This window comes from Octopus sinensis, linkage group LG4 (genome assembly GCF_006345805.1).
Source record: "Octopus sinensis linkage group LG4, ASM634580v1, whole genome shotgun sequence".
Taxonomy (NCBI): domain Eukaryota; kingdom Metazoa; phylum Mollusca; class Cephalopoda; order Octopoda; family Octopodidae; genus Octopus; species Octopus sinensis.
This window is the reverse complement of record NC_043000.1, coordinates 16,345,449-16,369,065: the sequence shown is the minus strand read 5'-3', so window position 1 is coordinate 16,369,065 and position 23,617 is coordinate 16,345,449. Positions and strand designations below refer to the sequence as shown.

The 23,617-nt window shown below is 37.3% G+C and overlaps 2 protein-coding genes across 2 annotated transcripts in view; one reads left to right on the top strand and one right to left on the bottom strand.

The window, feature by feature from the left end:
* LOC115210718 (glutamate--cysteine ligase catalytic subunit) overlaps positions 1-23,617 on the top strand; it is a 103,240-nt gene that overhangs the window by 61,259 nt on the left and 18,364 nt on the right. Inside the window, exons 5-8 of the mRNA XM_029779420.2 lie at positions 4,793-4,909; positions 7,251-7,309; positions 8,685-8,902; positions 22,043-22,159. Coding sequence (XP_029635280.1) covers positions 4,793-4,909; positions 7,251-7,309; positions 8,685-8,902; positions 22,043-22,159 — 511 coding nt within the window. The remainder of the gene's footprint in view (positions 1-4,792; positions 4,910-7,250; positions 7,310-8,684; positions 8,903-22,042; positions 22,160-23,617) is intronic.
* LOC118762887 (adiponectin-like) lies at positions 12,086-17,200 on the bottom strand. The gene is made up of 3 exons (XM_036501812.1): positions 17,066-17,200; positions 15,101-15,777; positions 12,086-12,781 (listed from the first exon to the last, which is right to left on the bottom strand). Exons 1-3 carry the CDS (start codon positions 17,095-17,097, stop codon positions 12,183-12,185), a joined length of 1,308 nt encoding a protein of 435 aa, XP_036357705.1. The 5' UTR covers positions 17,098-17,200; the 3' UTR covers positions 12,086-12,182.

Genomic DNA, 23,617 nt, shown 5'->3' with positions numbered 1-23,617 from the left:
ATAATAATACTAATCCTTTCTACTATAGGCACAAGGAATGAAATGTTAGAGGAGAGGACTAGTCGATTACATCGACCCTAGTGCATAACTGGTACTTAATTTATCGACCCCGAAAGGATGAAAGGCAAAGTCGACCTCAGTGGAATTTGAACACAGAATGTAAAGACGGATGAAATACTGCTAAGCATTTTTTCTGCCACGCAAATGATTCCGCCACTTCACTGCCTTAATAATAATAATAATGATAATAATAATAATAATAATAATCCTTTCTACTATAGGCACAAGGCCTGAAATTTCGGAGGAGGGGACTAATCAATTACATCGACCCCAGTGCTTGACTGGTACTTATTTTATCAACTCTGAAAGGATGAAAGGCAAAGTCAACCCCAGCAGAATATGAACTCAGAGTATAAAGACAAACGAAATACCGATAAGAACTTTGCCCCGTGTGCTAACGATTCTGCCAGCTCACTGCCTTAATAATAATAATAATAATAATAATAATAATAATAATAATCCTTCTATTATAGATACAAGGTTTGAAATTTTGGGGAGTGGGGCTAGTTGATTACATTGACCCCAGTGCTCAGCTGGTACTTATTTCATCAACCCCAAAAGGATGAAAGGTAAAGTCTACCTTGGTGGAATTTGAACCCAGAATGTAAGGACAGACGAAAATGCCTATAAGCATTTTTGCCCAGCAATACTAATGAGTCTGCCAGTTCGCCGCCTTAATAATTAATAGCAACAACAATAACGATGATTTCTGATTTAGGCACAAGGTTAGTAACATCAGCCCCTTTACTTGACTGGTACTTTAATTATCAAGTCCAAAGTGATGAAAGGCAAAGCTGACCACAGCAGGATTTGAACCCAGAACGTATAGAGAAGGAAGAAATACCACAAAACAGTTTTCCAATGTTCTAATAATTCTGCCAATAGCTTATTGCCTCTGTCAGTACCAAGTTGAATCATGGAATAGTGTTAAAGTAACTGATTCTGAAATTCCAGATGAACGATGTTTAGATGTTCTCTTGGGATAATGAGGTTAAGGAAATCAGCAGCAGCATTCATTTTACATCAGTTTTTCTAAGATTTACAATACAATAGGTATTACGTCTTCTTCCCAGACTGTTGCGAGAGTAGTGTCCCTTGATTTGGCTCTACTTATTTCATGATGTTCGGGCGAAATGCTTAGCGGTATTTCTCCTGTCTTACATTCTCTGTTCAAAATCCGCCGTGGTCGACTTTACCTTTCATCCTTTCGGGGTCGATAAATTAAGCACCAGTTGCATACTGGAGTTGATCTAATTGACTGGCCCCCTCCTCCAAAATTTCGGGCCTTGTGCCTAGAGCAGAAAAGATTATTATCATCATCATCATTATTATTATTATTATTATTATATTATTATTATTATTATTATTATTATAATCATAATCATAATCATCATTATCATCATCATCATTTTGATGGAAGGCGGCGAGCTTGCGGGGCGAAATGCTTAGCGGTATTTCATCTGCTGTTATGTTCTGAGTTCAAATTCCGCCAAGGTCAACTTTGCCTTTCATCCTTTCGGGGTCGATTAAATAAGTACCAGTTACACACTGGGGTCGATGTAATCAACTTAATCCCTTTGTCTGTCCTTGTTTGTCCCCTCTGTGTTTAGCCTCCTGTGGGCAATAAAGAAATAATAATAATTATTATTATTATTATTACTATTTTATTGAAAGCGGTGAGCTGGCAGCACACGTTTGTTTCATAAATCGATAACACCATCCTTCTGTCCCAATAAAGTTCTGAATCCCCTTTTCGTTCGCTAACCGTTTGGCCTTGTTCCTTATCATTTTTGTAGAAATTAGTGTGCCTGAAGTTCTTGCATCTACTACCCACATTTTTATTTCCTTCTCAATTTCAGGCCAGTGTAGAGCTGAGTAACGAAGGTGATGGTTTCCTTTCTTCACTGGCTGTAGTTTATTTTCTTGCAGCCACCAGAAACATACCATTTTTTCAGTAGGAGGACGGCCAAAATACCACACTGCTGCTCTGTTTCCATACTCTTTAGCATAGTCTATTACTTGAAGCTTGTACCGAATATTCTAGCTTAACCTCTTTCCTCCTGTAACCATATCTATATAGGTAAAATCCAGAAAATTTTTTAAAATCTCTAATCCATAACAACCTGTGTCTCGTGAGCAACTGAACGAAGATTTTGTGTTATCCTTCATATAGCGAATGTTACCAGTGTTGCCAGGTAGCTTTAGCATTGCTATCAAGTGACAGTTCAGTAGATGGTAGCACACATTTTGTAAACAAATATGTAAAGCATTTAAGATGCTGTTACAGATATCGGGTAATAAAATATTGATAACAACATATATAATAATTATGATATTATCAATAGTAATCATGATGATGATAAATAATAATAATAATCTAATGTTTTTTTGAAAAGATAGGCTATTACAATATCATAGAGAGTTAGGCTAGGCTACTAGGCTACATCTACGGGACCTCCAATGTATAATTTTGGCCAACAGTCGTAAGTTTTGAGCCTACATTGAGTGCATCAGACATGGGGATTTTTAAAGCCATTTTGGGGTAAAAAAAAAAGGTGCATCTTATAGGCCATCAAGTATGGTAAGTACCAGTGAAACACTGGGGTTGAAATAATTGACTAGTCCCCTCCCCTCAAATTTCAGGCCTTGTGCCTATAGTAGAAAAGAATAATAATAATAATAATAATAATAATAATAATAATCCTCTAATTTTTGGCACAAGGCTAGCAATTATGAGCGGAGGGATAAGTTGATTCCATTGAAGTAACACGGGTAAAATATACGAAGCCCAGTATGCTCATCGTGACTACGTGTCTGATAAGGGTACACCAGGCACATGCATCACAACCATATGTGCACAACATGGTGATCTCATATCAAGATTAACAGCACATGACCTTGCAGGTAGGGCCCAGCTAGAATTTTCTTCTGGTCAAGTAGCCCATCCCACTCAAAAGGTCCCTGAATAAGGGTTGTTTAAGGATATTGAACGAACCACCCATGTTTCCAAAGGTGAATTATCCAAACCCCAAAGAATCCCTCTCATCACATGACTACGATGCTCCTCCACTACTTCTGCTTGTGATCAGAGATGCACATATCGGCAGCCACTAAGGGACATACTCAACTGGTTATGGTCAAGCTGACAAGCAAATCTGTGGTATTGAATAGAATAGTTTCTGTAGCTCATCTTTTATACCAAGACAAAACAATGTACATGATGACACTTCCAATCAGTTAAGATGAGAAGCCATGAAAGCCACTGCCTGGTTCCTGCATCAGGGCATTGTTAAAATTCCACCGAAGCCAACTTTGCATTTCATCTTTTCATCCTTTATGGGTCGATAAAATAAGTACCAGTTGAACACTGGGGTCGATGTAATCAACTTATCCCTCCCCTCAAAATTGCTGGCCTTGTGCCAAAAATTTCAGAGGATTATTAATATTATTAAGATATTTTGTCAGGTATATCCTCTGGCTCTTTATATTCTGTTTCCAAAAAGTTAACCTCAGAAGAATTTAAAATCAGAATATAAAGAAACAGATAAAATACTTTGTGGTATTTGTCTAGCTTCTATTCTGATTTCAGATTCTTTCAAGGTCCACTTCGCGTTTCGTCTTTTGGCAGTCAATAACATAAAAATTACAATCATGTACTGGGGTTCATTTAACCATCTAACATCCCCCTTCTTCCCCCAAATTGCAGGGGCCTTGTTCCTCTATTAGAGACACTAATTATTATTACTGCTGAATATTCTTAAAGAGAAATATATATTTCTGACTACTGTGATGGCCAATGGGATATATCATTTTTCTGGTATTCAGTGAAAAATTGTGCAAATATGTTATTACAAAAAATACCTAAATAACTGCCTTCTTTGTTCTTAATGGAAGTGGAGGTTCTAATATTAAACTCATCTTCTGGAATTTTTTTTTTTCATAATGCAAGTATTTAGTAGAGTTGTTACTGTTGTTTAGTCAAACTTTACCTTTGACAACAATGGCTTTAAGTTTTTTGGTTGCCTTTTACTTTCAACAAAACCCTTGAAGGGTTTAATCCAACAATTAAATATTTTAGTTCAGTATTTTGTCTGATGATAGCCATATTGATCTGATGACATTAAAAATATTTTGACAACATGGATTATGTGCCACTTTGATATGTACTAGCACTATGACCTGGTGTTGCTGGGTCATAGTGCTAGTGCATGCATATACAGCTGCGTGTGTGCACACATACACGCGAGTACTGTCCAAATCTCCGACCAATCACATACAGCTAACTGGTATTCAATCGGCGTATCAAGTTTTGGACATTTTGATTGAGTTTTGGATAGGAAATTCAGAAAAAAGTCACTTCTATTGATTTTTTAATGGCTTTGCGGGGTGACTGGGGAAATGTAAAGATGTGCATGACCACCCTTGGACGGTTTTGAATGACCATAGAAAGTGCGAGTCCTCTAACAGAAAAATTGTGGATTTGTATAAAAGACACACACGCAGACATTTTGCTGTTTATATATAGAGAGATGATATTCTCGTCTTGTATTCCTCTTCCTTGGGTTAGTCTAAGTTGTGCTATAGGCATTTGTTTTGAATATTGTATACCATTTTCTCTGACAGCTGCAACAAAGACTTTAATTATCTTCATTTAAGCCTTGATGATTAGTGTACGACTGTTGATTTGATGTTTTTTTGTTTGTCAATTTTCTTTCTGATCCTCATATTTTAGGGTTGGTTGCTCTAATTTCACTTATCCATCTTACAAGCCAAATCCCACACCTTCAGGATGTTCCAGTTCTCTCTTCTTTCCTGATGAAGCTATCCACTCAAGCCATCCTCGATTCAAGTAAGCTATTCTCTATGATATAATACTTTTTGTGTGTGTGTGTTTGTGTGACTTATGTTTAATCATGGGAACTATGAAGATATCAAGTATGAATGATTCTTTAGGACTATGCTGTGGCTAAATGTATAATGTATTGAAGCACTTTGCTGGTATGGTGGTGGTGGTGGTGGGCGGCGAGCTGGCAGAAACGTTAGCACGCCAGGCGAAATGCGTAGCCATATTTCGTCCGCTGTTACGTTCTGAGTTCAAATTCTGCTGAGGTCGACTTTGCCTTTCATCCTTTTGGGGTCGATTAAATAAGTACCAGTTACGCACTGGGGTCGATTAAATAAGTACCAGTTACGCACTGGGGTCGATTAAATAAGTACCAGTTACGCACTGGGGTCGATGTAATTGACTTAATCCGTTTGTCTGTCTTTGTTTGTCCCCTCTATATTTAGCCCCTTGTGGGTAGTAAAGAAATAGGTAGTGATGGTGGTTGTTTTGTTATAGTAACTGAATTCTCGTCTGGTTCAAGGAATTGCTTTTGGCCAGTGATATTATGCCAGAAGCTTCTTGGGAATTACAATTCTATATTTCTGAAATGAGGAATTTATGATATGTAAATGCTATCAGACACTGTGTAAGGTTGTCAGTCAAGATGATGGTTGATGCAGTGCAATCACCTTGAGATTCCGAGTTCAGTTCCAAGCAAGGCACTAAGATAATTCACAAAATATCAACTGACACAAAAAAATGTCATGAAACGCAGAGAGTGAAATGAGATCAGTGTACTCCTGTGGATCAAGTAAAGGGTTCGGTTTGAAACTCTGATACAACAATTGAGTTCAACACAAGACCCGTGAAGAAGATTGGAAAACACCACAGCTAAAACATAGAGAAAGCAAGAATCAAGATGAGGACCCCAGTTCAACTACTATAAACAGCATTCTTGGGAATTATATACAGGTTTAGTACTGAACTGTGGTTTTAAGTTTTTTGTGTTATGTTCTATGCTGCATTATATGTCTATATCACGTGATCATGTGACCGACCAGACCATCAGATGTTGTTACACATCGCTGGTCACAATGCGTTCGCATTGTTTTAGCCTTCGAATGACGCCACCCCGCTGGCTAAGCGAGCAGACCAACAGAAGAAAGAGTGGTGAAAGAGTACAGCAGGGATCACCACCCCCTGCCGGAGCCTCGTGGAGCTTTTAGGTGTTTTCGCTCAATAAACACACACAACGCCCGGTCTGCGAATCGAAACCGCGATCCTGCGACCGCGAGTCCGCTGCCCTAACCACTAGGCCATTGCACCTCCACATATGTCTATATATTATATGTAAGTTATAGAGTTGTGTGTGTGTAATGTCTTTCCAGATGTCTGTGTATTGTATGTAACATTTAATTGTCTGTATATTATACTAGCACTATGACCCGGCAATGCCAGGTCATAGTGCTAGTGCATGCATATACAGCTGCATGCGTGCGCACATACATGCGAGTACTGTCCAAATCTCCGACCAATCGCATACAGCTAGCTGGCATTCAATTGGTGTATCATGTTTCGGACATTTTGATTGAGTTTTGGATAGGAAATTCACAAAAAAGTCACTTCTCTTGATTCTTTAATGGCTTTGCGGGGTGACTGGGGAAATGTAAAGATGTGCACAACCACCCTTGGATGGTTTTGAATGACCATAGAAAGTGTGAGCCCTCTAACTGAAAAATTGTGGATTTGTATAAAGGACACACATACAGACAGACATTTTGCTGTTTATATATATAGAGATGTCACTTATAGAGGTATTTTGTGTAATGTCACTCTATGTTTTTGTATTATATGTACATTACTGGGGTGTTATGTGTCATGTTGTTCTATTTGTCTATATTTTAAGTTTTGATGGTGTATACCAAATCATAAGACATTCAGTAATATTCTTTTAAATTGGTATATGTGGATGCTTAAAAGAAATTGCACCTGTACGCTGTTGGTGATTAGGTAAGGAACTAGTGATGTAGTGGGGAATAGATGTGACATCACCTGTAACATAACAGAGAGCAAGGAACTAGTACTATACTGAAGGGCAACAGTAACATGGGGGTAGATAGATGTGGCACCAGTTATGTAATAGTGGATAGGTGTGGCACCTGTAATGTGACAGGTGGCAAGTTTGACACTTGTATTGTGATGGAAGATTCATATGATACCAGTAATGTAATGTGGGGTAGAAGTGACACTTGTACTTTGGGTATTGATGTCTGTGCTGCTGTTTAGACTGTATTCAGTATTTTCCCTTCATGCTCAGCTGTATTCTCTATGTCCCTCATCTTTCTCTATTGCTTCTTCTATTAAGGACCCTTACCAGAAATGTTAGACTGAGGAGGAAAGAAAAAGTTGCTATTAATATTCCTAGTAAGTATAACTGTTTATTTACCATACATAATTAGTATATAACTCATTAACATTGTCTCCAACACACCAGTAAATAGAATATTCCTGCAGGTAAGAGTCTTGGCAAGAGTCAGCTATTTGGCATTCGAATCTGTCTTTCACCTTCTGCATCTGATTCTAATGGTTGTTTTGTTAAAGATGCTTTGTTTTGTTCACTATATTTTCTCTCTGACTTCATCCTTTTTCCGTTAATGTTTTTACTGTTCAAAATTACATATCTTCAAATGCTATCAGACACTCTGTGAGATAGTTGGTGTTAGGAAGGGCATCCAGCCATAAAAACCCTACCAAAACAGACAGTGAAGCCTTGTGCAATCTTCTTCCTAGCCAGCCCCTGTCATACTGTCTAATGCATGCCAGCATAGAAAATGGGCATTAAATGATGATGATGACGATGTTGATGACGACGACGACGACGATGATGATGATGATGTTGATGATGATGATGATGGTGATGGTGGTGGTGGTGGTGGTGGTGATGAGGAGGAGGAGGCAGTCTATAGATATCAAGCACCAAGTGCATTGAAGGATTCCAGCATGTATTACCACTTACCAAGCCACTGCACTGCTGATTACGTTACACAGCACCTACCATTCCTTCTCCTTGAAATTGGACGTTGTAATTTGCTTCTGATATTTTATCTCCACAAGATAACTATCAGTCACTTAGTGCTAGCAGGATAGGGCACTGTACTAATGTGCAGCATGATGATACCTCATACCTCAGTTCAGTGTTTGCAACAAGAAATGACTTTTTGAATTAAATTATGAATTAGTTACTGAGATTTTATGCAATTGATATTAAACAATGAATTAGCGTGATATCAGTTAATATTAATTTAATAATCAATTACGTATTAATATAAATAACAGCCAAATCCCCCTTAAATCAAAACCTTCCATTTTGAAAACAGATTGTATTTTTGTAATTGTTGGAAGATGTTTTGTCCCCTCTACAGAATGAGGGGTTGTTTATTATGGTTTTTCTGGTCATTAGTATGTGACGATGAAATATAGCTGGAGCAAGTGAAATATGTAAATACCAAACAGAAATAAGTAATAAGGGATATACTTGATTAAAAATTGAATGTAAAAATATCATCTGCTCTCTGTGGTAAAATCTGAGTGAAATAAGATGGTAGACGATAAAAAATAAAAAAAGGATATCTGATGCTACAAAGATTCTGTGGGTGATTGAAGTGTTGGCATCATTTACTAAGAACATTACCAATAAGTAAAATTAATTTGTCAGATGAAACCAGTATTTCATAATACTTATGTGTTTTTTTTGTTTTTCTTGTTATGTTTGTATAGCTTTTTCTTTGTCTGGTTTCAGTTTTTAAAGATAAGAATACCATGTCTCCATTCCTGGAAGATTTATCCATATATGGAGACAATGGTGAGTCACAAAATGCAGCCAAACCAGACCATATATATATGGATGCTATGGGTTTTGGAATGGGCTGTTGCTGTTTACAACTTACATTCCAGGCATGTAATATTGGTGAAGCTCGACTTCTTTATGACCATCTGGCACCCATCTGTCCAATTATGGTAAGAACCATTTCTGTAGTATACATTAGAGGTACCAAAAACGTAATGTTGCATCTCATGTAATGAGTGTAAGTCAGTGATGAATTCAAAACATTTTGTAAATATATTTGTTCATTCAAAATGTAATCACCATCATCATCATCATCATCATCATCATCATTTAGCATCCGCTTTCCATGCTAGCATGGGTTGGACGGTTCGACTGGGGTCTGTGAAGCTGGAAGGCTTCATCAGGCCCAGTCAGATCTGGCAGTGTTTCTACAGCTGGATGCCCTTCCTAACGCCAACCACTCCGTGAGTGTAGTGGGTGCTTTTTACGTGCCACCCGCACAGGTGCCAGACGGAGCTGGCGAACGGCCACGCTCGGATGGTGTTTTTTACGTGCCACCGGCATGGAGGCCAGGTAAAGCTGGCACGGCCACGATCGGATGGTGTTTGTTACATGCCACCAGCACGGAGGCCAGTCAATGCGGTACTGGCTACGGCCATGTTCGGATGGTTTTCGTATGTGCCACCGGCACTGGTACCACCGGCACTGGTACCACAAAACTACAAATTCCATTAATGTTCATCGAGTTTGCTTTTGATTTTGTCCATTTTCCATGAATATGGCCTTTATTCTCAAGGGACAGCTCATTGGGTACCTTCTTCCCTTCTTTATAGATTTTCCCAATCTACTTGAAATGACCCTGCACTGTGGACCAAGGTTCATTAGATAAGTCTCTGAAAGTCCCAGCACATTGCTGTGGATCCTCTTTTGGTATGATATCTGGCTATTTGCTTGAAAATGCAATATTACTTTTCGGTACCCCTAATACATTATTATATATATATGTATGTTTATTCTAACTGTTGTTGAAGTACTTTGTCTTGTTTGGTGATATATGATATAATAGATTGATAATGGCATCATTATTGAAAGAGCAGGAATCTCTGTTATAAATTAAGCTGCTGGAATTAGCATAACAAGGGTTCATTTCCTTTGAAAAATGTGTCCCTCCTTCTCTTTTTTTTTTTTGGTGTGAATAGAGATAAGAGTATGCTAATAGGGTTGTCATGATAAAATAGGGAAAACTTTAAATTTTTTTTATGGCTTATTTAGAGAAGAGTCATTACTTGCAACCTTTTGAAACGCCTCTATTACTTGTTGGGTGGAGGCGCAATGGCCCAGTGGTTAGGGCAGCGGACTCGCGGTCATAGGATTGCGGTTTCGATTCCCAGACCGGGCGTTGTGAGTGTTTATTGAGCGAAAAACACCTAAAAGCTCCACGAGGCTCCGGCAGGGGATGGTGGTGATCCCTGCTGTACTCTTTCACCACAACTTTCTCTCACTCTTACTTCCTGTTTCTGTATTTCAAAGGGCCGGCCTTGTCACTCTCTGTGTCACGCTGAATATCCCCGACAACTACGTTAAGGGTACACGTGTCTGTGGAATGCTCAGCCACTTACACATTAATTTCACAAGCAGGCTGTTCCGTTGATTTGGATCAACCGGAACCCTCGTCGTCGTAACTGACGGAGTGCTTCCCTCCTTAAGAGAAGAGTCATTACTTGCAACCTTTTGAAATGCCTCTGTTACTTGTTGGGGGAAAAAGAAGATAAAACCACAACTTGTGTGTTTCTGCAGCAGAAAGCAGTGCATCAAGTACTGAGTTGTCCTCAAATGTTTTGGCTGTGTGGTAAGTAGCTTGCTTACGAACCACATGGTTCCAGGTTCAGTCCCACTGCGTGGCACCATGGGCAAGTGTCTTTTACTATAACCTCGGGCCGGCAAAAGCCTTGCAAGTGGATTTGGTAGACAGAAACTGAAAGGAGCCTGTCGTATATATATATATATATATGTATGTGTGTGTATGTATATGTTTGTGTGTTTGTGTTTGTCCCCCCAACATCGCTTGACATGCGATGGTGGTGTGTTTAGGTCCCCGTAACTTAGCAGTTCAGCAAAAGATACTGATAGAATAAGTACTAGGCTTACAAAAAATAAATCCTGGGGTCAATTTGCTAGACTAAAGGCGGTGCCCCAGCATGGCCACAGTCAAATGACTGAAACAATTTGAAGAGTGGACTCTGTTGAAGGCTTTCAAGAGCCATGTAGTGGTATTAAGCCAGCGAATGTATCCAATCCACCGCCTAAGAATAGATATCTAACAGTCCATCTGATCGGCTTATACGCAATGTCTGTCTTCTCAATTTTGTTACGTTTCGTACAACATGAAGCTATGATAGCAGACACTTGTCTAAGGTGCCCAGCAGAAGGATTGACCGGCAATCACACCATTGCAAAATGAATTTCTTGACCATGTGGTCATACCTGCACTATGTTCAAAACACCAGGCTTCTGGGACCTATATTAATGGAGTCTAGATTATTACATATGAAACAATGGATATGTGACATTTATATACAGTAACTCGCATCTGTGAATATATAGCAAGGAAACATTTCACGAACAGCTAGCACTATGACCCGGCAACGCATGCATATACAGCTGCGTGCATACGCACATACATGTGAGTGCTGTCCAGATCTCCGACCAATCACATACAGCTAGCTGGCATTCAATCGGTGTATCAAGTTTCGGGCATTTTCATTGGGTTTTCGATAGAAAATTCACAAAAAAGTAATTTCTATTGAATTTTAATGGCTTTGCGGGGTGACTGGGGAAATGTAAAGATGTGCACGACCACCCTTGGACGGTTTTGAATGACCATAGAAAGTGCGAGTCCTCTAACTGAAAAATTGTGGATTTGTATAAAGGACACACACACAGACATTTTGCTGTTTATATATATAGAGATGCATTTAACCCTTTAGTGTTTGCATTATTCTGCCAAAATTAATCCTTTTTTATCCACATTGTTTTGAACTAATCATGGATTATCTTGTAGCTATGAGATTTTGATGAGGTAACTGTTAATTTTTAAAACGATATTGTAGGGTTGGTGTGAGAGACCAGATCTGGCCAGTTTGAACATAAAACAGGCAGAATACTTTTGGCCGGATATAACCGGTTTAAAAGCTAAAGGGTTAAATGTATTCTTCTATGAAGCTATTTATGAAAAGAACAATTAGAGATGAGATAGGAATGGTAAGTAACCACAAATACTAGTGGTGGTGTTTTCATAGTTTAATTTCAAGAAATTTAGTATTTAAACTACTTTATTTATGAAGCAATGGCAATAGTCACTATATCTACTACAAAAAAAGGACTCATTATGGTATTGTTTTGTATTGAACAATGAGTCCAAATGGTAAATTTAAATTCAGCTTTGGTTATTTAGAAAATGTCTTCATACAAAAGAAATATGGAAAAAGCATTATAATTTGCATGCACCCAGCTTTTACCATATCCACTAACAAGTTTGATGTATACTTGATCACCAAACTCCAATCTACTGATTATCTGAATGCTTGTTGATGGATAGAACCCTGCCTTTTTATTGTCGTCTGTCCAGAGGGCTGCAACAGGCCGGTTGTTGATGTAGATCCTACCATTGATAATGGAACCTGGATGAGACATCATATACACGGACATTACATAAATGCCTGGTATCGTGCAAATATAAACACCCGTGTTGTTGTCATAATTGTCACCTGAATCAATAAGGACCAAGTTAAAAGGAACAATAACCTCTTCTGCTGGACCAAAATGTTTGGTGAGTATGGTCGACATAGCTGCTTGTGATTGAGGTCGACCTGACATGCCTCTTTCACCTTTCTCTCCTTTCAGTCCTTGTTTTCCAGTTTTCCCTGCTGCACCTTTCATTCCAGGATGGCCTCTGTCTCCTTCACTACCTTTGGGGCCCATAGGCCCTGGTCTACCTGGCTCTCCTTTTCTACCAGGAACACCTGGAGATCCTTTAGGACCTGGAGGACCTGAATAATAAAAATAAATCTATTAATACTTTAGAAAATTTAACTCAGACATCTCACGTGTTTTCAAAACATAGATGTTGCTTTTTGTCAAAACATAAAGATATAATGTAACACACTCACCAGTAAAATTTCCACTTATTTCTTATTTTTATTTTCGTAAAATTTTCATCAAGACTATTGAAAAGGTTGCAAGACGCAACGAAAATTTTAGGAAAATAAAAATAAGAAATAAGTGGAAATTTTAACCAGTGAGTGTGTTACATTATAAGGCACAAACAGAAAATGACTTTCCCCAGACACAACAGTATATGCTTCAACACACGAACTTATATAAAGAATCTTGCAAACCAAATCCCAAAACGAAATATAAAGATATAATTTCATAGGATACTTTGAATATACACACATGTGATTCCAGAGAAGTAGTTATGTCTCAGTTCTCTGCTTTTCTATGTTAAGATGCTTTTCTTGTGCCACCAGCACTTGTAAAGTCACCAAGTAACTTGCAAGACAGGAGAAGAACTAGAAAAAGAAAAAGTCCCCTTAGCTAAGAGGGAGATAGCTTTTATACCAAGTGTAGGGAAGTTAAATTATGACAGAGGGACAAATGCAGATGTCTTGCTATAAAGAAGATACATGGCTACCCCACATTATATAAAGGTGGGTGTGTATAGCTGAGGAGAAGATAAGCTGGTAGTGATGGGGGTGCCTAGACTAACCCTCAAGGAACTAGGAGATGAGCATAAGAGAGGATATGGATAATGGATCAAAAGGGGTGGGATTATAAGAATGTGAGGAGAGGGTAACAAATGGTTAGAGATGGAGGTAGAGGTGAATGTAGTGAGTGGGGAACAGATGTGGAGGTGTGGTTTGATGGGAAATATCAGTATATGCTAAGGGGAAGAGAGTACAATTTCAAATGTAGATGTTGATTCAGTTTTATGCTTTGACATTTAACATGAAAGTTTAGCTTGACGAACTAAACTTTATGTATAAACTAGCAGTATCGCCCGGCGTTGCTCGGGTTTGTAAGGGAAATAACTATATAAGCATTTTTAGAGAGTTATGGCCAAAAAATGCATTAAAAATGGAAAAAAAAATTATGGTAAATTTTTTTTAAATCGTTGACTCATCGTAGACATTTTTAGAGAGTTACTTCCCTTATATAATAGCGAAAAATGCATTAAAATGGAAAAAAATGATGGTAATTTTTTTTTTAAATCGTAGACTCATCGTAGACGCGTGCTAATACCCAGAAGGCTCGATATGAATCACGACTATAAGATACCCGGTTTTGGTTACACTGCACCGCAAAATGTGGGAGTAGTTAGGAATCTAAATCGTAGGAGACAGACACAACTTCTCTTTTATATATAAAGATGTCACACTCCAAAATTTCCTCTGTGAAAGCTACCATCTACTGGTACATTTTTATTCACTCTAATCATGTGCATATGGTCTAAACACTCATGTCTCTTCTTCTGGTGCAGGCAATGTGTCTAATATTAAAATTACAAATAATAAATACTTCTTACAAAGTTTGTTCTCTCTTGTTGCTGAAAATATTTAAATACGTAATGAGGGTCATAATTATCGAAATGAACGAATTCGTGTGTAAGTGCAAGAGAGCATGTACCTATGAAGTGTGTGTGTGTGTGTGTGTGTGTGAGTGAGAGAGAGAGAGAGAGAGAGAATGTATATCTATGTAGTCATGAAATTGAGTGTGCATGCACAACAAATGACAAGGGAGATAACTCCTTGTCTAACACTCCAGAACAACATGCATACACACTAAATCTCTCTTATATATAAAGCTGAAGCTGTCTGTGTGAGGCAGTTTTGGTAGCCTTCAACTAACACTATCTCCTCCGAGACCCTGTGGCGCAAGTTGACCAAAATTGAGAGTATGATAGAAGAAACTCCACCCATCTAACACTCGTGGACATATTTACAAAGTAAGAAAACAACACAGCTCCCATGACTTCAGGAAACATTTTTTCACGCTGAGAGTTGCTGAAGCATGGAACAAACTGCCGGCATCAGTTGTTAGTTGTCGGAGCACTGCATCCTTCAAAACTTCCATGCTTCCTGAGATTCGCCAACACTACACCTAATTTTCTCCCCTCCATACACACACAAGCATGTATCTGACTCATGACAAGTTATGGTGCACCTGAGCACTGTATACAATAATTTCATTATTATATTATATTATAAGAAGGCTTGCTCTTCCTTCCATAGAAGAAAAAGTTCTGGTTCATCTGTATAATTTTTGCAGCCTGACATAAAATAAAATCGACAGCAATGAAGTTGACTTACCACTCGCAGCTGTTGCAGAAGCCACATTCACTGTCAGATTCATCGGGGTTGATGTGTTCGGCTGACACATCTCTGCTGCATATTTAGACACTGGAGGTGCAGTCGGAGATAGTGCTGTATCTGTTGCTGATGGAAGCTTTATTTTATAGCTGGTTGTCTCAACAATAATGCTCAAATTATTTGGCATTGCATTCAAGCTGTCCATTACAATCTCTTCATTTCTTGCTTTGGGTAGATGTGTGTTCCTTGTATTGTGCTGTCTTAGAATCTTGTTCAAACTGTCCTTCTCAGTAAATGGCAAATTTTGAGCCCTGTTAGTTGTATCTAATGTCTCTCTGTTTTTAATTCTGATATTTGAAGTAGAATAATTTACTTCGTTATCTTTATCCTGATAAGGGAGTTCCATTTTTGTCGATGAAATATTTTCCTTAGTATCTGTTTGGTTGAAGTAAAAGCTCATTCCAGCAGTTCTGTTCTTGGTTTCTACGGTGTTGTTTGTAGAGTTTGTAAAGGTACTTTTCTCAAAGACAATACCAGCTGCTGGCTGAAGACTAGACAACAATAGCAAGGAATTCAAGATAATTAAATATCCAGTTGAGTGTAGATGACCGCAATTTAGAGAGACATAAGTTGTTACCTGAACTGGCATCTTCATCAGGTACATTTTCATCCACTTCCTGAAAGATGAATAATTTCATTAATTCTAACAATGATAATTGTTATCATATATGGATCAATCAATATGTTTATCATATAATGTCTGCTGTTGAAGTGCAAATGTGGTAGGAAGTTTACTTTTCAACCACATGGCTTTGAGTGTGTGTGTGTGTGTATGTGTTATGGCCTTCTTGTCTGGACATTGCCTAATAGTTGTAAATAAGTGTCATGTCCAGTCTTTCATGAAAATATCTCTGGTCATGGGAAATATTACCTTTCTTGCCAGTACCGCCTGACTGGCCATCGTACCAGTGGCACGTAAAAGCATCCGCTACACTCTTGGAGTGGTTAGCGTTAGGAAGGGCATCCACCTGTAGAAACTCTGCCAGATCAGATTGGAGTCTGATGCAGCCATCTGGTTCGCCAGTCCTCAGTCAAATCGTCCAACCCATGCTAGCATGGAAAGCGGACGTTAAACAATGATGATGATGATGACAATAATGTTGATGATCCTGTGCAGTCACTGTCTTGTATGATAAAAAGGAAGAATCTATGATAGAATTTGTTTTCTCTACACTTTTTATCCTCTTGACTTTTATAATCAGAGAGACACCATAGTGTTTATTTTGCTATGTTCAGTAAATTGCCATTGTAAAATCATAACCAAAGCACCTTTTTGAGCTCCATGTGTCTAACACATGTGGGCATGCCTACAAAGTCAGAAAACAGCACAGCTCCCATGACTTTCAGAAATATTTTCCCACATTCAAAGTTGCTGAGGCATGGAACAAACTACCTGCATCAGTTGTTAATTACTGGAACATTGCATCCTTTAAAACCTCCATGCTTCCTGAAATTTGCCAACACTACACCTGATATCCCCTCTCCATACGCATGCACACATATACATCATGACTCATACACTGTTCACTTTCCTGACTTTTGTAAATAATTCTATGTACTGTGCATGCACCTTTGATGAGTTGTAGTGCACCTGAGCACTATACACAATAATTTCATCATCATCATCATTATTATTTTTATTATTATCATTATTATTATTATTATTATTATTATTTATTTTTTATTTTTTTTTAATAAATTTAACCTGCATTCACCCTGGTTTATGATTCTTGCTAGACTGTATTTGAAATATGATGGTATTATCTTCAGCTTAAAGTGACTGCCTTGTTATCTTAATAAGTTCAAAAAGTGTGTGTGTGCATGTGAGAAAGAGAGAGAAAGAGAAAGAGAGAGCAATGTATGTATGCTGCAGTGCATTGTATAAAAAATCTCTTGAGTTATTACCTGATGAGTGGGTGAGAAATTTTCCCTGCCATATAAGTCCAGAGATGAATTAACAATCGTCACTTTGTGCACCTATATCCAGTTCTGATACTTGGCAGGGCAATTCTCACCATTTATATGCGACAGATCACTCCTTTTTTTTTTTTTTTAAAGTGAAAAAAAGAAAAAAGAAAATGTAAAAGACAAAAGGCTGGATATATCACCAATATATTCCATGGAAATTGAAACAAATAGAGACATTTGTTTGAATGTGGAGTAAATAGACGTGTTTTTATTTATTTTTTTTTTGCGTGGGGAAGGAGAGAAACTGATGTAAATAAAAGTATTTATTCATTTTAAGTTCACTTCCCTTGCTTGTCCTTGTACTGGGCAATGATCTGGTCTGTTAGTTTTGGGTTATTTATTTTATATTCCAAACTGAACGTTGTCGGTTGAGCAAAGCCTCTGGAGCCATCGTGTAAAAGTGAGACAGGGCAAAAAATAAATAATAATAAATAAATGAAATAAAAACCTTCCCCACTACTGCTACCATCACCACCATTGATGGTTGGTGAATGGTAGGGGAGAGAGAAAGTGAGGGAGTTATACATAGGGTCTATTGTTTGAAAGACAAAATCTTACTCAATGTCTTGTTTCATTTGGAAAGGAAAATAACGCTAACCAAACATGCTTGGAGTTTTTTGAATTCTCATCTTCTTAGTATCACAACAGTTGTGTTAAACATGAAGCATAAGGAAGAGAGGAGGGTTGAGGAACGAGAGATAGTCTTAAGACTTTAAAATTTTTATTTGTCTTTTTTTGTTATTTTTATTACTTCTTGTGCATACATGCGCATGCACACACACACACACACACACACACACACACACACACTTTTATGATTTGTTTTATTTATTTTCTGTTTTCTTATGGAAAACAATATTGTGTAGTGTTATACTTTGTCAGATTTTTGTTTGTGAAACACTTTATTTTAAAACATTTACTAATGTTTTCAATTGAGGGAAATATTTCTGATTACTTGTTTTCTTTGATTTTTTTTTTGGCTTTGTTAATCTTGATTATTTTTTTTTATTTTTGTCCCTTCTACATCCTTTTTATATCAATGTATGTTGAGTAGTATTTCACTGACACACACACACACACACACACACACACACACACACACACACACACACACACACAAGTTCCTGGCTTTAAGGGTATTGTGAAAGGCTTCCGAGTTCTTTTACAGGGCTTTAGAAAAGCTAAAGGACCACTATAGTAAGTGTGTGAATATGAGAGGGGGATATGTTGAATATAATCATAATTAACTGATCCACCTGTATTTTCTTTTACCCAAACGCAGGAACTTTTCAGCACACCCTGTTACTCTTTTACTTGTTTCAGTCATGTGACTGTGGCTATGCTGGAGCACCGTCTTTAGTCGAGCAAATTGACCCCAGGACTTATTCTTTGTAGGCCTAGTACTTATTCTATCGGTCTCTTTTGCCAAACCGCTAAGTTATGGGGTCGTAAGCACACCAGCATCGGTTCTCAAGTGATGTTGGGGGGACAAACACAGACACACATATATATATATACATATATATGACGGGCTTCTTTCAGTTTCTGTCTACCAAATCCACTCACAAGGCTTTGGTCGGCCCGAGGCTATAGTAGAAGACATTTGCCCTAGGTGCCATGCATTGAGACAGAACCCAGAACCATGTGGTTGGTAGACAAGCTACTTACCACATGGCCACTCCTGTGTGTAAAAAAGATGTACAACTGCTACTGTTGGTTTAGAACTCCATGTGGATTATTGTCATCTAATCTGCTTCCAGTATACAGTAATCCCTTGACTATCGCGGGTGTTAGGTTCCAAAACCTCCCGTGATAGGTGAAAATCCACAAAGTTGAAACTGTACTGTATATTTTTTTTATTATTTTTATAATTTGTATATATTTATTTTATTATAAATGCAAAACAATACCACAGAGGAATCGATGTAAGCTTAAATAGGTGAACCGCGATATGGTGAGGGATTACCGTAGTGGTTTAGTTACTACTGTACTTAGTAATATTAGTTTCAAATTTTGGCACAAGGCCAGCAATTTTGGGAGACGTGAAATTGATGAAATCAACCCCAGTGCTATTTTATTGGCCCCAAAAGGACGAAAGGCAAAATCAGCCCTGTAAAAATGAAGGCAAAGTTGACCCTTGTGATATTTGAACTCAGAATGTAAAAGATGGGACAAAATGCCACAAGGTATTTCGTCCACTGTGCTAAGGATTCTGCCGGCTCACTGACTCACTGTAGTTTGTAATATTACCAGTTATGATATACAGAGCAAATGTAGGAGCAATTGCGATAAGCACAAGTTTATATTATGTATTCACATGTATTTTCCACTGTTGTGGTTGTTTGAAACCTCTGCATTGGATGTTCCAAGTGCAGTTGGCTGCTTTACCACAATCGATCATCAGAGGGCCACTTTATTACATTATGTTACTGTGATCTCTCAATCTCTCTCTCACACACACACGCATGCACACACACACACACACACACACACACACACACACACACACACACACTGTTTATTTTCTCTTATTCCTTTCTGTTGTAGAGTTTAGGCTCGGAATGTATAAGACTTTCTCACTTTCCTGAACATCAAACTAATACACCTGTTTGTTGTTCATACACCTGTCTTCATCATTTGTTTTGCTGTAAATCTCAACTATATATATATATATATATATATATATATATATTGTTGAGACCCCCTTCGGTCATGACTGACCGTGGGATTGCACCTAAAAAGTTACCCTCCGAGGCACAAGTCCGGGCAAGGTTGTTTGTGGAAGACCAGCAGTCGCCCATGCATACCAGCCTCCCCTCTCCACACCACCCACATCACAGGTGCGACGTCACAGGTACCAAGCTGTATCTGCTCTCTCTCTCTATATATATATATATAGTATATGTATATATATGCACACACAAACACGCATACATGGGTGGGAGATATATATGTATATTAGTACATAATAACATTATCTTGCACTTTTGTTTTATGTGTATTGGATAGCATCTACATTCCTTCTCCTCTCTATATACATAGTTAAGAAGTCATCAGCTAAATTGTAACCCCACTGCCCATTGCCCTCACGCACACTCAGTATACTACATTGAGGTGTGTGTGGGACCCAGCAGAATTAAAAATAAAACCTGTCCAAGGGCAGAAGAGCCTCTCACATAGAAACAAATAAACAACCATATCAGAAGAGATAGGCACCACCAGGTGCTCTGCCTATTGATACACACATTATGAAAGAGTGAAACGTAGTTGTATCTTATGCTGTATACATAGTAACCCTGGGCACTGGATTTTGAGTGATTGAAACAATATCATTATACATCTTGATACTACCCCTCACTGATAGCATTGTACTGTGTTTGTAAATTGACAGTAATATACATTATCTTAGCAGTGTATATTTAATGCATTCTACATTCTACAGTTTGCACAGAATATTTTTCTACACAAGTTTGCAACATATATATATATATATATATATATATACAAATTGAGATAGGGGTTGTAAATGCAACCCTCCATGGGATAACATATATCCAATATACTGCTAGTGAAGTACCCAACAAAGTTAATACATAAATGTTAATGATTGCGATGCAATCAATTTATTTACTGTATTATATGGACGAAGGTAAAATGATTTACCACAAATTACTAATACAAGATAAGAAAATGGAGAAATACATCTAAATCAAATATCAATTACCAGATAATACTCAATCACATACTTTATTAAACCACCACATAAGAGACTTTTTTATGTACATTCCTTTATGTACACTGATTTGTTCTGCTTTTTTATGTTTAACCCTACAGTCTCTTATGTGGTGGTTTAATAAAGTATGTGATTGAGTATTATCTGGTAATTGATATTTGATTTAGATGTATTTCTCCATTTTCTTATCTTGTATATATATATATATTTTATAATTATGAATATAATTAGGGTTGGCAAAAAAATTTTGCTTAACCACATACCGAACTTTAGAAATAGCAGCCAAAGAACCTAGTCATTTCTTCTTCTGTAAAATATTGTTTAAATTTACTGTAAATGGTTTTTAACATACGGAATACTACTTGGTGGAATTATTAATTAATTAATTAATTAATTTTACCCTTTTTTTATTATTATTATTATTATTATTATTATTATTATTATCATCATTATCATCATCATCATCATCATTATTTATTTATTTATTTATTTATTATATATATATATATATATGTGCATATATATATGCTGGTTTTCTACACCATTGTACTCTGTATATTGGCTAGTATTCTACATCATTGTACAGTGTATATTAGTTTGTATTCTTCACCATTGTACTGTATATATAGTTTAGTACTATAGATCTTTGTATGGTCTATGTTTGAAAATATTCTATTCCTTTTCTCTGTATATATTTGATAGCATTTCATTAGTTTTTAAGATAATATATCTTTCCTCTCTCTTAAGATTCACATCTTAGATCAGCTCTATTTCCTTATGTTTAACCCTTTAGCGTTTAAACTGGCCATATCCGGCCAAAAGTATTCTGCTTATTTTATGTTTAAACTGGCCATATCTGGTCTCTCACACCAGCCCTACAATATCGTTTTAAAAATTAACAGCTACCTCATCAAAATCTCATAGCTACAAGATAATGCATGATTAGTTCAAAATAATGTGGATGAAAAAGCATTAATTAATTAATTAATTGCTTTCTTCACTGATGACTTATTGCATTTCTGTTTAACATAGCAAAATGGCAGCCACAAACGGAACTATTTTGGAAAATTCTAGCTAATTTTTTTCTTTAATTCTTCTTTTTTTTGTATCAATCTTTTCTTGAAAAATTAGTTAATTTCTGAATATTAATTAACTTGAGAATCACCTTTCTTACACTTCAGATGGCACTAAGTGCAGCGACTCCAATCTACCGTGGCTATTTAGCTGACACAGACTGTCGTTGGAGTGTCATTGTTCAGTCAGTTGATGACCGCACCAGAGAAGAACGTGGCTTAGAAGTAAGTCTGTTTTGTCCAGCCAAGTTATTGAATTGAGTTTTTTTTTGGAAGGAAACATTTCTTGAATGAAATAAGAAGGTTGAGAATCTTTTAGCAATGAAAGTGAATAGTTGTTGAGTTTTCTCTCTCTCTTATTCTTTTAAACAATCATGTTACCTTGGTAATAAGATAGAAGTGTTAATATTTGTAACTCTCTCTGTCTCTGTAAAACCTGATCCAACAAACTCAATAGAAAAATTTCTATAAGTTTTGATTAACCTGAATTGTTATTTATTAAATCTAAAAGAATAACCGAGAATGCTGCTACCATTGCTAACTCTTCAAATTTCATCTCTTAGTTATTTTAACCCTTTTGATATCAACCCAGCTGAAACCGGCCCTGGCTCTGTAGTACAAATGTCTTGTTTTCATAAGTTTTGAATTAAAATCTTCCACCAAACCTTAGTCATAATTTATGTTCCTAACACTAGCTTAATGATAATTGAGTTATTTTACTAAATACTTTGTTATATCTAAAATTAATTGAAAGAAACACAGAGCATCTCAAAATGAATACGGTAATGAAGGGGTTAAACTAAGTGTTATGAAGACTGAGATATTGGTCCTTCTCAAGAAAATCCTCTCAGTGCATTCTGCATGTTAGTGGAACATCACTGAGTTAAGTGGAGAAGTTTAACCCTTTCGTTACCAACCCAGCTGAAACCGCCTCTGGCTCTGTAGTACAAATGTCTTGTTTTCATAAGTTTTGAATTAAAATCTTCCACCAAACCTTAGTCACAATTTATGTTCCTAACACTAGCTGAATGATAAGTTATTTTACTAAATTCTTTGTTATATTTAAAGTAATTGAAAGAAACACAGAGCATCTCAAAAAAAATACAGTAACGAAAGGGTTAAGTATCTTGCAGCTGTATTCATGAGTGATGGGGAGTAGGAGGCTGAATTGGATGCTTGAACTGCAGGGGCTGGCATAGTAATGTGCCAGCTTCAGTATTTAATCCTTGGGAGGCGCAATGGCCCAGTGGTTAGGGCAGCGAACTTGCGGTCATAGGATCGCGGTTTCGATTCCCAGACTGAGCGTTTTGAGTGTTTATTGAGTGAAAACACCTAAAGCTCCACGAGGCTCCAGCAGTACTCTTTCACCACAACTTTCTCTCACTCTTACTTCCTGTTTCTGTTGTACCTGTATTTCAAAGGGCCGGCCTTGTCACTCTCTGTGTCACGCTGAATATCCCCGAGAACTACGTTAAGGTTACACGTGTCTGTGGAGTGCTCAGCCACTTACACGTTAATTTCACGAGCAGGCTGTTCCGTTGATTCGGATCAACCGGAACCCTCGTCGTCGTAACCGACGGAGTGCTTCTATCCACATAGAAGATTATAAGATATATCTAAATCCTTACTAGTTGGTGATCATGGAAGGGAAAATTTTTATCTGTGAGTTCAGCTTAATGATCT

Bases quoted from the DNA above. Each gene is read 5' to 3' on its own strand.
- LOC118762887 (XM_036501812.1), bottom strand. From the start codon at position 17,097: ATGGCAGGGAAAATTTCTCACCCACTCATCAG. The intron at 15,778-17,065 runs GTAATAACTCAA...TTCATCTTTCAG, and splicing joins ATTTCTCACCCACTCATCAG to GAAGTGGATGAAAATGTACC. The intron at 12,782-15,100 runs GTAAGTCAACTT...TTTATTATTCAG, and splicing joins TTCTGCAACAGCTGCGAGTG to GTCCTCCAGGTCCTAAAGGA.